This window comes from Amblyomma maculatum, chromosome 1 (assembly GCF_055883805.1).
Source record: "Amblyomma maculatum isolate TAMU_Amacu chromosome 1, ASM5588380v1, whole genome shotgun sequence".
NCBI lineage: Eukaryota > Metazoa > Arthropoda > Arachnida > Ixodida > Ixodidae > Amblyomma > Amblyomma maculatum.
The window spans coordinates 211,405,143-211,420,143 of NC_139344.1; the positions used below are offsets into that span (position 1 = coordinate 211,405,143).

A 15,001-nucleotide genomic window follows, 5' to 3' on the forward strand; every position below is an offset into this window, starting at 1 on the left:
GTCTGTCCTATAAATGCACTTTTCCACGGGCCGTCGGAATGCGGCAAATAACTCGTCTTGCCTCGACCAAGGTTTTCATTTGCTTGATCTTACTGTTCTACACACATGCTCTCTTCTTCATTCATTTTTTTTTTAATTTTCAAAAATAGGCTAATCAGTTTGGAAAGTGAAGAAAACAGAATGCGTACACCGTGTCGTATTGCACTGTATTAATATTGCAGGAGACGTTATTTTTGCATGTCATCATTCATAATTTTTTCATTCGTTCCGATTTCAGCAGGTTCTTTTAATTTTAAGGTGTACAAACTGCCCCAAGAGCTAGCTCTATTGTTCTTAGTTTACCAGGGCTCCTTTTTTTCGCAGTGCTTCGGCGTGTTTCGTACTTGCTGCACCAGGCTGTCGGGTGGTTCCAATCGCCACTTCTCCGGCGTTTTTGTGATGAAACACGACGCATGCATGTTTTCCGCCACGCCGCACACCAGGCACTTCGCGTTTTTCAATGCAGCACACACGTGTTTGCAGCAGCATTGTGCGACACGATGCCTTCGAGCATAAGTTGAGTGGAAAACTTACAAAAGACCAGCTAGCAGGCTGCGGAGCCACGTACAACCTGTGATACTTGCACGTGGTCACTTCTCCTTTCTAGTTCCGAGAATTCAGGAAACTGGGCATTGATTCCTTCGCTCGCCGTATGACACAGCGCAAAGGTGACGCACGCTCTTTTGTCCTGATAAGCTTGCCCCTTCAGTGAACATCAGAATTTTGGACACTGAATCTCAAGCGCCAATGATGGAGGTGGGGTAAGGAACAATCAGAAGAACCTGCTGCTCCCCGGAACTCTTTTCTTCACAGCATGAAGTCATTTTTCGCCGGACTTTCGGAAACCAGTTTGGCTGTAGCTTCCACAGTGCCTAGGCGGGGTACACAATACTTCATTGTGAACAATATGACAGGTCCCAGGGAGCCCAAAATGCGTGCCTCTTTTTGACGGCGAGCACATGGTGGCTCTGAACACATACTCTTCTCAAGACTCCGTGGGATCACGAGTCATTCCAGCAGAAGCGATGTCCTGTTCGGACGCGGAAGCATCGAGTGGTCTCAGCCTTATGCCTATGGGCTGCACTGCCCTTGAGTTGTAAATATTTGTATCATACTCAACATACAAATAGATATGTGCGAGCAAAGTCCTTCGTTGTCACTGCAGGGAACTACCCCCTGTAAAAACGTAATCTTAAATTAACTGACGCGGCAGAATTCTGTTAAGGACACAGTTCACGACGACTATGCAATCAGCGACGACGTGGAGCTCGGATAAAGCAAGAGGTACGCATCTTCTAGTGCTGCAACAGTCTTGGGCTGCCCAAAAGCAGCAGCGGAGGAGAGATCACGTTAGCAGATTCGCTGGGCCAGCGTTGAGAACAACTATGGACTTGAAAGGTTGCTGCTGCTGCGGTGGCGCCATGTACCAGCTTCGGACTCCATTACGCATGTCAATGATGGGCGACAGCAGCAGGTGCGGCGGCAGCGGTCAACGTAAACCGGCGCATGGTGCTTGTAAGTTCCATTTTTCAAACTTTTTGCTGCCCTTATTGTGGGTTTAAGCCGGTACTCGTGTAATCAGCATGCATCGCAATAGTGAGCACAGTGTTAAGTCCGAGGTTCGAGTGGTCCCAATCTCTATGATCTATATCTCTATATACTGCTTGGAAAACAGGCCGGCACCACTACTGCGAAAGAATTTGTGCAGAAAAAATAGGAGCGATCTTCGGTAACCCGCCCCGTCAGATGTTCCTCGCTTGGCGGCCACAAGAAGGGTGCGGTGCTGGAAAAATGTTCTCCATGCAAGAGAAAGCGCTTGCTGTATCTGCAGCCGCGATGCGGTTCCAACACACTTCCATTTTTTTTTTTTTTTTGCCGCGCCGCCGCAGTTTAGTCGCCGAGGTGTTTCGATCGCTTGCATGTGTATACATTGTGAATGTGTCTATTCCCTCCACATCTCATTTTTCTCTCGTTTTTCTCTCACACAGGTTCCCTCGGAGTATGGATTCAACCACGACGATGACAAAAGACTGCTCGGTTATCCTGCCATTTTCAAACGCAATAAAAAGTAAACCCTGCCTTCCGTTCTCATGTACTAATATCGGTGTGCAAACTGCACCCTGAATGGCTACATGGCCCGTCACAAATATGTCGCTCTAGCACGAAGAAACCAACATTGCGGAAGCGAGGGCGTCTGTGACCGGCTGACGAAGACATCATACATATTTTCACCAAACGTTTTTCTTCTGTATAGAGCGTATGTTAAGGCTGTCTAATGTTGCAGCGGAGGCAGCATTACCACACATATGCCAAACGGAGTCGCTTGCGTTGCAAATAAAGGAAATGTATGTCTCGTATCGCTTCGATAGCGGCGATGTCTTGTGACTAAGTGCACAATCAGTCGAAGTGCGGTTGTTTTCAAATTACTAGCGTACCAGTGTGCGCCTAGACTATATTTAGAAGGGCGCAAACATACCCTTCGAAGGAAAAGAACATTATTTTAAATGGGTGTAAAAAACACTATAATATGAATTTATTTTATTTCTCTGGGTGGTAATATTACCCTTCCAAACAAAGCATAAATATGAACGTAAAAGTGCAAAGTTACGCCCATTCATAAGGTGCAAAGATGCACTTATGGGGTGCTGTAGTAAGCTCATTACGCTGGCATAAATGCAGACCCTGTGAGGGTAAGTTTACGCCTTATGATTAGGCATAAGCTTATTCCAGCTGGGAGCAAACATGCACCCGATTTTAGAGGATATTTTTGCACTTTCATGGCCTAACCTTTAGTCCTTCTGAGAAAGGGTAACGTTACTCCCCAGTAGCATATACTTGCACTTCACCATATGGCATAACGTTAGCCTCGTTGTAGCGTAAACTTTACACCAGACACACTTAAGCCCCCGTCGAGGGTGTAACTTTGCACCCAAAGGGGCTCCCCAGTGCGTCAGTGGACTTACCCCCCTAAAGGGGTAAGATCACACCTTTTTTTCTTAGAGTGTAATAATACAACAAATACGGCCAGGAACAGATCTAGTCGGGCACTGGGTGCCCCCGCACACCTGACGGTCCTGAGGCTTGAGGCGGCGTCTGGACGCCACTATGGTGGTCCGGTGTTTAAGATTGAAGATGACCATAGGTGGTGCAGATGACGGTTTTCACGGCGGGCTCAATATGGTGACGGCAGGACGAGCGACCGATCTTCGCGTCTGCTGGTCTGCCTCCCCTCGCTCCTCTGCCACAACGTCCTTCTGCGGCCTTCTTCCTGCTCTTCGAACACTCCCCATCCCTGCAAAGACGCCGGTGTAGCCGTCGTCAGCGCGTCATCCCCGCAATCCAGCGTGTTGTTCGTTGACCCTTCTTCACCGCCGGTTTTCGGCCAAAATGGACATGAGTTGGCAAAACTGCGGAGAGGTCGGTGACTCTCGACAGCACGCGCAATGAGAACCTGTTGTTCCAGCCAGCCGTCACATTCGCTCACCATTTTGAAGGCTTTTTTTTTTTTTTTTTCGACGTCTCTAGACCCTCATGCATTTTCGTACGTCCATACGTGTTGTTGACGCCGAGATTTCTGCGCACTGCCACAGAAGCACATCGCAGATGAGTTCAACCACATCTCTGTCCGCACTGGAAGTACGCATTGCATATACAATAACAGCAGGGCAATCCACCTCCATTGCATCTGTTGACGATAAACTTGCTCCATGGGAGATTATATTACAATGGGCATTAAAAACATTACCTGCACACGCTCTCTCTTTCTGTTAGCAAAGAATTGAAACTAAGAGGCGATCTAAAAGGCATCTGAAAACGGTATTCTTAGGTTGATAATCACACAATTAAATCGAGTTCATGCCATTCATGGAAAAATACAAGTCCAAGTATAACGCTAAACGCAAGAGTTTAAGAATAAAACTTGGAAGAATGTTAAGAAAATGGGCAACGTTCATGGTTTTTGTACATGGAATTATAATACACGCGACTGTGGCGATTTAAGCTTTATCGATTGGGATTTCGGATTCTACACATTCCACTCATGGGGATGCACAATGAGCTTATGCTCTATAGCTCTGTCGTCCGTTTGAAATTTTCGTGCCTATTATCTTCCAGTGCTTCCGACTCTGCGGCTTATCCACGTCGCTCTTGGCTGTGCTGCTCGGTTGAATATCCACTTCTTCAACATCTTTCGGCGATAAATGATGAGCATATTCATAAGGTTGTTTAGCGATTTCGGGATCCAATGAGCCGGCTGCCGCCGATAAAACTGAGTTTTAGTAGTCATTGCTACTTTCCCGAGCCATTACGTTTACTTGGCCAGAGAGTATTCTGTCCTGTAGTGACTCATTTAGGAGTTCCTGTAGTAGTATCGCTTCAGTCAGTTCACGCACACTTTTGGTCAAAATAATATTCAAGGGATTTTCTTCCTGGCCGCAACATGAGGCCGTCACGGCCCCAGTAAAAATCACAGGGTCGTGATGTTCTAGAAGATGAGTTGGTACTGAAATAAGAAGCGATTTTCATGCATTTGGAGACCATTTGTTATTTGGCTGCCCCTTTCACAGGGCTCAATTTTTAGAACGACCTGGCCTCCCATCAGGAACTCTGCTTCCACAGCTTCGAAGTTGAAGTGTATTTACTCGATGGCGAGAGGGCACGTCGAAAGGAAAAAGCTTCCATGATACTGACAGGATTTAAAGCCCCGAAATGAACAGCAGCACTCCAACCAAATACAAAAGAGCGAAGAAGTATCAAATACATCGCAGAAGTGGCACGATGATATACGAAATGCGGGAACATGAGGTTTCTTACTTGTCCTAGGTTCAATGAGGACTAAGCCATACAGTTAACGCATTGCAACAAAACAGAGTATCAAAACAGTAACAACAGATATAGGACAGTGACACTATGTTGTATAGATTATAAGATGAAAATGGGCGCGCCAGGCAAACAATTGAACACTTTTAATGTCTCACATCCGCAGACTACCACACACTATGAACCACACTTAGACAACATATATGCTCTATGCCATGTCATGTTTGGCAAAATTAGTTTTGAAAAAGAACAAATTACACTACTGATTACTTTGCTAAATATCGCGAGAATGTAATCAAAGTGCATTACCAATTACTACTCCCAGACAGTATTGACACTACATTACAATTATTTCCGCACAATAATTCAATTACTCTCAAATTATATTTTGCCTTTCCTGACACAAAACGCGAATAAGTAGACGCCCGAGGCATGCATTCTTTCGTGCTATTTCCTCCCTCTTTTCTGCTACAGCAAGCGCCGTTCCAAATAACGACGGAAACAGAAGCATGATCGAACACTCGTCGCTTTCACTCAACGTCGAAACGAGCGGTGAACCCAGTGCCTTGGAGCGAGCTTGCTACACAGTTTAAAGTCTGCGAGACAGGTCATTTACTGCTTCTGTGGTCCAAGAAATAGACAGCTTGCGCTCGATTAGGTTCTCGCCATAAGAAGTGTCGCGAAATTACTGCCCTAAAGTAATTGAAACTCTGCAGCATGCTGCCACCTGCGTCGAAGAGGCGGCCGCCCAGTGTGGACTCCGCTGTGCACGTGAAAAGTAAAAAATCATCCTCATAGAAGAGCGTAACTACAGGTCCCCAGGAGATATTCAGGTACTCCTACACGGCGTCCAAGTCAGAGAGATCCGACAAATCCGCATCCTCGGCTTATGGCTCCAGAGCAAACGGAAAGATACCCCCGTCATTAAGTTGCTATCCACCGCAACACAGCAAGTCGTCAAAATGATGAAATATGTTGGAATGTTGAAATATTTTGAGTAATCGCATAAAAAGCAATTCATTTGATAAAAGAAGGTAGTGTCAGCGCTAGGAGACCTATAAAATACCCCTATAATTAAATTAAGCTCCTTCAAGCAGATTTTAACAACGACGGACTCAATACCAGATATGTCAGGCAGCCCACACGTTCAAAACGGTACCGCCTCTATTTTAGATTTATTTTTTGTATCGGGTGAATTGCTTCGTCGTGAACCAAAACTGCAAGTTATGGACGGCATATCGAATTACAAGATGGTATGCTTGAACTTACACCTCATCACCATTACGAACAAGAAAGAAAAGCGTGTATTTCCGAACTTCGCACGTGCTGATGACGTTGCGGTTTCGGATACACTAGATAGCTCCTTTTCATATTTTATTTCTTGATATGAGTCTGATTCATGCTCTGTCAACAGTTTATGCTTAATCTTTAAAAATCTTGCTTTGAAATGTTTGGATGAGTATGGGCAACGCAGTTGCAAATTTGTACACAACACTAATCCCTGGATCACCAAAGAAATTGTACGCCTAAAACAGAAAATGAAAAAGATAAGAAAAAAAAAATCCGGCAGTGCCCCTCTGCGGCCAACGTTCTGAAACTTACCGGCATGCGCCAACAGCTCAAGAGATCGATAAAAACAGCAAAATATAACTAGCACAATATAACGATGAAAAACTTTCTTCTTTCATCCCCTGCTTAGTTTTGGCAACAAAGACCCATTCCCCGATATATGTTCATTGCAGATGTAACTGTCACTGACAAATCTCAAATAACATTCTTTCAATTAGTTTTTCTGCTCCATATATACAGATGATGATGACACGAAACTGCAGTTTGCAGTCATAACACGACACCTCCGATAATATTCGGTTTAATTTTCCGAATATTGATTTGCAAAACCATACCACACCAATAGGTAATAATAGCGCATCAAGGGAAATCTTAGATTTCTGCAATAACATGAACCTCACTCAAGTTATACTAGAACCTACCCGCATAACTGATAATTGCGCGAATATCCTAGATCTCTCATTAACAAATCACCCAGACAGTGTTCAGCCGATTACTTATCTGCCTGAAATCAGCGATCACAAAGTTATTCATGCTAATTACATATTGTCCTCAAACCAACGCGCCGACGGAAACTCAATAAAACTATTCGCCTTTATGACAAAGGAAATTATGACATGATTAATAATGAGCTCAATGCGTTTTTTTCCAGTTTTTGCGTCACGTTTTCATTCTCAGTCTATTCAAGAAAATTGGTCGTTGTTCAAAAATAAACTAGAAATTCTAACCAATCAGTTCATCCCCCTCTTCAGTTTTCAGGAGAATTCCCATAAGCCGTGGTTTAATAAAACACTTAAGCGTTTAGTAAACAAGAAGAAGCGTCTTTACCATTCAGCCAGGTTTCACGATACGAATTGGGCATGGGCAAAGTATCACGAAGCCGAAAAATCACATCTCTCCGCTATTCGTTACGCCAAACACACGTTCTTCTACTCAGACTTGGGCCAATCTGTTATAAAGTAACCCGAGAAAATTTTGGCAAGTCATAAACCCACATCATGCAACTGAGATAACACTCTCAGATGAGTCAGGTGCAGTCTTCACTGAAGCCGAGTGTGCCACCATCTTCAGTGCTGCCTTCGCATCTTTATTTACTAACAAGACTGAAATGCCTTTTTCGATGCTACATTCACAAACAGGTTGTGCCAAGCCACCAGTCATTTTCTTATCAGGTATTTCGTCCTTAATAGAAACTATGAAACTTTCATCTTCATCCAGTATTGACAATATTAACTCGAAGCTCCTAAAGAATACCAGGGATATTTCTGGCGAACTTTTATGCTTACCTTTCTCGCAGTCACTCTCATCGGGACGAATGCCAGACGACTGGAAAAGTGGTAAGGTCGTTCCAGTCTTCAAATCAGGCAGAAAAAAATCACCGCTAAATTACCGACCCATTTCTCTTTCAAACGTACCCTGAAAACTCATGGAACACGTCATTTACACAAACATCATGAGCTTCCTCGACTCTAACAACTTTTTTCATCTGTCACAACACGGTTTTAGAAAAGGTTAATGTGAAACACAGCTTGCTATTTTTCTTCATGATTTGCATGGTAATCTTGACAGTAACCTGCAGACCGATGTCATCTTTCTAGATTATGCAAAAGCATTCGACAAGGTACCACACAAACGATTACTACTAAAACTATCATACTTGCACTTGCCTACCGATACTTTAAAATGGATAGAAGAATTCCTCACTAATCGCACAGTTTGTAACTATTAACGATCACAATTCAAACCCCATTCCTGTAACATCTGGTGTCCCTCAAGGCTCTGTACTCGGCCCCCTTCTCTTTTTAATTTATATTAATGACTTACCAGACAACACCAATTCTAAAATTCGCATGTTTGCAGATGACTGCGTCATTTACCGCTCAGTTACTACTATTATTGACAAAACTTCTCTCCAGGATGACCTTAACCGCATTCAGGAATGGTGTGACGTTTGGTTAATGGAACTTAACCCACATAAATTTAAACGCATCTCTTCAGCCTAATGAGGCCACCAAAACAGTTGAGATAGCTAGGGCTCGTGTTCACGTACAAAGAGCCATTCAAAGAATCAAGGTCTTCAAGTTTTTCAGGTCCACAATAATGTGGGAGATGTTGCAACATGCTGATCACCTTTTCACTGTGGCTTGCGCAATTACTAATCTCTGGGCTCCAATACTGGCTGATGACAAATTTCTTTAGTCCACTGCAAAGCCTCTCAACTTCCTTTCCTGAGCTGCATAAAATTTATAGACCATCAGATATAAATGATTTCATTTATGCAGTTTATCGTCCCAAAGCATCTCAGGCTATGAGGGACGCCATAGTGGAGGGCTTAGGAAATTTCAACCACCTGGGGTTCTTGAGCATGCACTGGCATTGCCCAGCAGACGGGTGCTTTGCTTTTTGCCTCCATCAAAAAGCGGCCGCTGCGTCGAACCTGCGTCCTTGGGGTCAGCAGTCGAGCCATCAGAATTGAAAATCTGTCATCTTATGTGCTGTTTTTTCATCATGAGGCCAAACCGCCCCTCCAACCTTCAATCCTACTGTGCAGAAGCTGCGTGTAACATTCCCATGCATTCTGAACGTGCTGTAATTCCAACCCAAAAATGAAATTGTCAGGCCTTTAATGAACCTTTAAAACTTTTATTGTTTTTTAAGGCAGCAAATGGCTATTTTATCACTTTACAGCTTATGTTTCAATGCATGTTGCAGGTCTATGTCCAGGAAAATAATTTACTTAGAGTTAGTGCCCATTTTGCCATGTGTATTGCTCGTTGCCATTTGTGGAATGAATTTGTGCTGTTGTTTACACAGTTTATCATTATGAATGTACACTTTAGATCGAAAAGACTTCTGTAAACATGACAGGTATTTATTGCCTTACAAACAATTGTACTGTACATAAGCAGCACCAGTAATAACTAACAACACACTTTGCTGGAACAACCATTTTCAGTGTTTCCCTGCAACATAACCAAGTAGAACCAGGTACCATGATACCTTGATGCTTTACAACTGGCCGTTCATTGACTAGCTGTGCTTTGTACTACTCTGCAATTCTCATGCTTTCTTGTTCTCATGATGCCCCTCCTGTAAGGACCCTTCACTGAACCTGCAGCTTGTTGAAATGAACAAGAATAAATAGGTTGCTATTGTACCTTACCGATGTGTACAAGCTTGGCAAGCACTTTCTTAAAGTATACATACTGTAGTCGACCCAGCAGGTCTCGCATGTGCTGTAGGTCTCTTTTCACTTCGACAATCAACCACTTCTGAATACAAGAATAAATGGCTGATGTCTGCACGAAGAAGCAGGAGCCCTAGCTGAATTTGCGAATATTAGCTGTGGGAGGTCCTCAGCCTGTAGTTTTGCCCGTCCATAACCATGAAACCTAGCTTCTTGTCCTGTATCAGAGACGCAATGCTTTGCGACTTGCCAAGCACGGGGCACTTCACCTCAATTAAAATCTTTTTGCCCCCATGCATAGCTGTCCCATTCAATTCAATTTATTTCCGTCAAAGCGGCAGGGGCTCGAAGAAAACTGAAAAACACTTCACTTGACGAGGTTCAAGCCCTGTGCACAAGGCATACAGCGGTCGTGCAATACAGCATACAGCAGTCACAAATGTTTAGATAAACAGTGCATGATCTGCAGGACAACCTTTTATAGAAAAAAATAAATGTGCAAGGATATTGCATGAACTGAAGCAAACATAATAAAATAAAAAAGCTTCATTTGCATGTTAAAAAATTGCTCAATCAGTGTAATGAACACAGTACATATATACAGTATGGACAAAAAAAAAGGATAAAGAAATAGTCATCATTATACAATTCTTAATGAAGGCACCATCTCTCTTATGATGCAAAAAAAGTCTTCAACGTTGACATACTAACATGTTCTACAATTATATTGTGAGTGTGGAGATAATTAAGTAACGATGGAAGTGAAAATTCCAACATTTGACGGCTAAAGGTTGTGTGTAAAAAAGGAACTTTCCAAATTTCTGGTGACCGGGATGTAGACCTACCCTCCCTTAAACCTAAATTTGCAATGAATGTGATAAGGGCCTCATTGTTATGTAGACCTTGCTTGTACCTTCTGGCCAAGGTGAAAGAGTAAAATTATGTATGGGAAGTATTTTAAACTCCGTAAAAAGGCTTCTGGTGTGTGTATTTGGTTCTGCACCTGCAGTGAGTCGAATGGCTTTCTTTTGTAGAATGAGAATTTGATTTAAATTTGTGAATGTAGTGTTACCCCGAACAAGAAAACAGTAATTTACATTGGACATAAATAATGAATTAAACAAATGAAGTTTAACAGCAGGCGGTAAGAAATATTTGAATTTAGCTAGTATACCCTTGGTCTTTGAAATTCGAGAAATCACGTTATTAACATGGACATCTCAGAACATATGTTTATGGAAATACACACCAAGTGTTTTAATTGTATCAACCCCCTCTATTGTTCAGTGACCAATAGATAGGTTTATACCCTTTGTCGTTGTAGACTGTCTTGGGGTGAAAATTACTGCCTTAGTTTTTTTGCTGTTTAGTTGCAGGAAATTTGATGTGCTCCATAAATATAAATCGCTGAGAGTTTTGTTTATGTCATTTTCTAGGCAATTGTAACTGTGACTACAAAACAACAAGGTGGCGTCATCGGCATATATGACAAACTTTGCAACCGAGGTGATGCTCGTTATATCACTGATATAAAAATTAAATAGTAAAGGCTGTATCCCAGCCACGGCACTTCTGGAGGAGCAACAAGCCCTAGCCTGCTCACTTTTGTTCCTTGTAACCTTTCATATTCTCTCAGAGCAAGAGGTTCCTTTTTTTTGCCATAGGCGGTTGCCTCATTTCCTCTAAAACTATGGCAGTATAGCCTCTGTAGTTTTGCTGCCCATGTATGCTTTTCAGTTTCCTGAAAAGTGTATAGTTCCCGGCAAATACTGCTGGTAATCCTCTTTTTTTTTTTGCTCTGTTTGCCACAGTGTGCATGACTGTGTCACTGTGGATGGACAAATCTCTTTAGCCCTGTAGTGGCTTACGGACACATTAGCATCATAAAATTTTTTTTCATGCTGTGTTAACATGCTGAAAGAAAACCTTTTAAGCACAAGTGTTGTTTCCTTTTGGATGCATTCAAAGAAGACAAAGTCAGTGTAATCCCTTAGCACGGAATTAATGTAGCGTGGCAAAAACACTGTGTCAGTCATTAACCACAGCTATTGTCGGCTTCCGCTTCCTGCTTCTGTGCTTGGCCAGTGCAGAATTAGGTGCTGCTTCAATCAGCTTCTGCTGTATACTGTACTGAACTTCCCTGGAAAGCAGTTCTCTGTAGGCTGTTCCACATGGCAGAAGGTGCGGACTGGCCACGGTTCATAAAGGACTGAAGCACTGAGTCGTCCCCATTGTTGCTGGGTGTCTGTGCAGGACAGCATGTCCAGACTGCCTTCACTTGTCCTGAATATGGGAATAAAATAGCAGTTCACAACCATTTCTCTACACTGTGTTCTCTGTACTAAAGTGAAAACAAGCTGTAGTAAGTAAGCAAATTAGCAGAAATCTACAACTGAATACATGTGCACTCCATTTTGAGCCAGTGTTTCAGCGTGAAGGATTTAACAGAAGGAAATATATATTTATGCAGCTCATACCGAAAATGCATGCTTCAATTTGATGAGTAGCAAATGGTAGCAATCTTGCTTGAGATCTTACCTATTCAGATATATCAGGGTGACAAACAGATGTTTGCAGGAGCCTGAGAGGCCAGCCATGCACGTGCATTTTCCCTGAAATATACAACGCAAGACAATCGGGAAAGCGTTCAGAGAGCAGCAAATGATTTCATCGGATGGGAGGTGATCAAGTGCAGTGATTAGAATATGAATGTTTCTGGAGCCATGTGTTACGCCCAAGTAAGCTAGAATCATTTAAATAAGCTTTAGCTGAAATTCAATAGCAGTAGATGTCTGCAAGCTTCTAAAAAGAAATGCGTGTTAACTAATAGTTTGGCTTGGGCAAGCTGTTTCATTCCAACGGGTCGTACCTGCGCGATTCAAGCACGGACGAGAACACGTCGTGTTCCTTGTTCGTCCGTGTCTTCAACGCGCATGCACGACCGCTTAAAAACGTGTTTAAATGTTGCACGCGACTTTCGTTACTTGTGCGACGGAAGTTAGATCAGTCAAAACGGCTGGACTGTGCTCGTGTTACCACGCAAACAAGCAATGCTAGTTTATTTACATCTGCCGCATTTCAAGCGTCCGTACGGCAGTGCGCACGGACGGGGACTACAAGAAACGTACGTTGCACGCGAGCTAAGAAAAATTTCACTACAGTTGCTTACCTTTATGGCACTGCTTTTGCGGCAGATCTCCACGGTCACGGTGTGTGGTTGGCCTTTGAGCGCACTTGTTTGTAGGCAGAGTGCCTCAACACAAAGGTCGGAGTCCGTCATCGTTTTGATGCCGCAGCATATCACATGTGCAGCAATGAATGCTGCCTCACCTTCCACGACGCACCTCTGCGTTTCATTTGCCAGTGACAGAATAGTTTCAAGCGAGACAACCGGGCCGGAAGCTGCGCGCTCCTTCATACGTGCACGCTTCCATGAAACCTCCATCACGCCTGCGCTCGCCACGACAGTGATACAACCGCGCCACCTATAAGCGCTGAACTTTCATGAGGGTGGCTCAAACCATTTCCCGACAGAGGAGGCCGCGCTCATCGAGGCACTCCGTTCATAAATGTAAAAGGTTGCTAGTTTTTACACACAATAGCATGAGAGAAGCATTGCGAAATGTGTCAATTAAATACCCGTGAGCTGCAAGAACTTTATGCTATTAAACGCGCATAGGCTTGCAAGATAGATCACAAATGCATTAAGTAGTTTGGTGAGTAATATTAAAGTTAGCATTTATACCTGCAAACATCTACACTGTATTACTCTAGTTACGTAGTGCTGTTATTCAATTTTCTTGCTGTGACTATGTGACATTTTATGTGTGTGTAACGTGTAGGGGTTGTGATCCCGGAGCGACGCGAAACATCGAGCCGGAGCTGCTGTTTTGCTAGCTATAATTGGTTCACTGGAAGGGAAAGGCGCTGTAACTGTCTCACTCGTTTTCTGTGGACACCTGAACCGCACCGTGAGGGAAGGGAGGAAGGTGGGAGTTAAAGTGGAAAGAGAGAAAGAGGAGCCGTAGTGGAGGGCTACGGAGTAATTTCGACCACCTGGGGATCTTTAACGTGCGCTGACATCGCACAGCACACGGACGCCACTTCGTTTCGCCTCCATCGAAACGCAGCCGCCGAGGTCGGAGTCGGGCGTCATACCACTGTGCCACCCCGGCGGGGCATTTTGCTAGCTAGAGACCCCTGTGGACTCACTGCGAGAGGGAGGGGACGGCAGACGCGCTGCTGACCCCCTCCTGAAGGGAGCTCTTCAGAGAACTCTTCCCGCGTCGGTCTCGCGTCCCGATTGGGCCACCTCCTGGTGACGTAATAAGCTCGACCAGAGGATTTGGCTCGACGCGAGGCCGCGCGCGGAACTGGAAGACCGCCATCGTCTTGCGCAGGAGGAGGTGCGCACGTTTTTCCCTCCGGATTCCCCGACTTCGGCTGGAGCGCCGCGTGTTGTGGAGGCGTGCGCACATTGTATGCTCGACCCGAAAGGAGCCCGGCGCTCGCCTGTGCGGCGCAGGCGTGTAGCCGATGCTTCTGAGTCCGAAGGGCTCGATTTAGCACGGTTCTCCGTCACTGCCAGCCAGTGCCGGTGGCGGCGCGAGTTGAGCCATCGACGTGCGACCTGTGTCGTCGAGATGCCCGACTACTGTGCCGGAGTACCTGGGTTTGATCCTGACCACCGGCGGCTGCGTCTCGATGGAGGCGAAACGAAGAGGCGTCCGTGTGCTGTGCGATGTCAGCGGACGTTAAAGATCCTCAGGTGGTCGAAATTACTCCCTAGCCCTCCACTATCGCTCCTCTTTTTTTCTATTCACTTTCACTCTCCCCTCCCTCCCTCACCTTACGGTGGGGTTCGGGTGTCCACGGAACAAGTATGACAGATACTGCGCCTTCCCTTTCCCGTGAGTTTGAACCAATTTTTTTAAAGGCGAAAGCCTTTAATGGCTCATAGTGTCGTGTCCCGTTTTTGCGGCGGCTGTCGCGTGGCGTTCCTTGACGCGCGTTCAAGTGTGGGATTGGACAGCTGGAACGCTAGACAACATGAGACTTCTGGAGGAAAAACGCATTACCTGTCACATTCTCTTCGAAAAATGTGCGCTTGGATGATACACCATCGCTCCTGTCGCGTGGCGTTCATTGGCGCGTGTTCAAGTGTGGGATTGCAGATGGCAGGAACGCTAGATAAGACGAGACTTCTGGAGGAAAGGCGCAGTATCTGTCACACTTTCTCCGACAAGTGTGCGTTTGGATGGTACGCCATCGCTCCTGTCGCGTGGCGTTCCTTGGCGCGCGTTCAAGTGTGGGATTGCAGATGGCAGGAACACTACACAAGATTAGACTTCTGGAGGAAAGGCGCAGTATCTGTCACACTTTCTCCGA

General features: G+C 44.7%; 1 protein-coding gene and 1 long non-coding RNA gene across 2 annotated transcripts; one reads left to right on the forward strand and one right to left on the reverse strand.

The window, feature by feature from the left end:
- Window positions 1–1,333: 1,333 nt before the first annotated feature.
- On the forward strand, window positions 1,334–2,117 carry LOC146205517 (uncharacterized). Its single transcript, XR_014703201.1, has 2 exons — window positions 1,334–1,554; window positions 2,028–2,117. It is a non-coding gene; the product is annotated as an uncharacterized LOC146205517 (long non-coding RNA).
- A 7,160-nt stretch (window positions 2,118–9,277) lies between these two features.
- LOC146205518 (uncharacterized) lies at window positions 9,278–13,088 on the reverse strand. Its single transcript, XM_084590234.1, has 3 exons — window positions 12,783–13,088; window positions 12,152–12,225; window positions 9,278–11,896 (listed from the first exon to the last, which is right to left on the reverse strand). The coding sequence occupies exons 1-3, from the start codon at window positions 13,056–13,058 to the stop codon at window positions 11,722–11,724; spliced, it is 525 nt and encodes a 174-aa protein (XP_084446360.1). The 5' UTR covers window positions 13,059–13,088; the 3' UTR covers window positions 9,278–11,721.
- Between the last annotated feature and the right edge of the window lie 1,913 nt (window positions 13,089–15,001).

Excerpts from the sequence above, each read along its gene's own strand:
- LOC146205518 (XM_084590234.1), bottom strand. The coding sequence starts at position 13,058 with ATGGAGGTTTCATGGAAGCGTGCACGTATGAAGGAGCGCGCAGCTTCC. Across the intron at positions 12,226-12,782 it reads GCAAAAGCAGTGCCATAAAG|GGAAAATGCACGTGCATGGC; the intron begins GTAAGCAACTGT and ends TGTATATTTCAG. Across the intron at positions 11,897-12,151 it reads ACCCTGATATATCTGAATAG|GACAAGTGAAGGCAGTCTGG; the intron begins GTAAGATCTCAA and ends TCCCATATTCAG.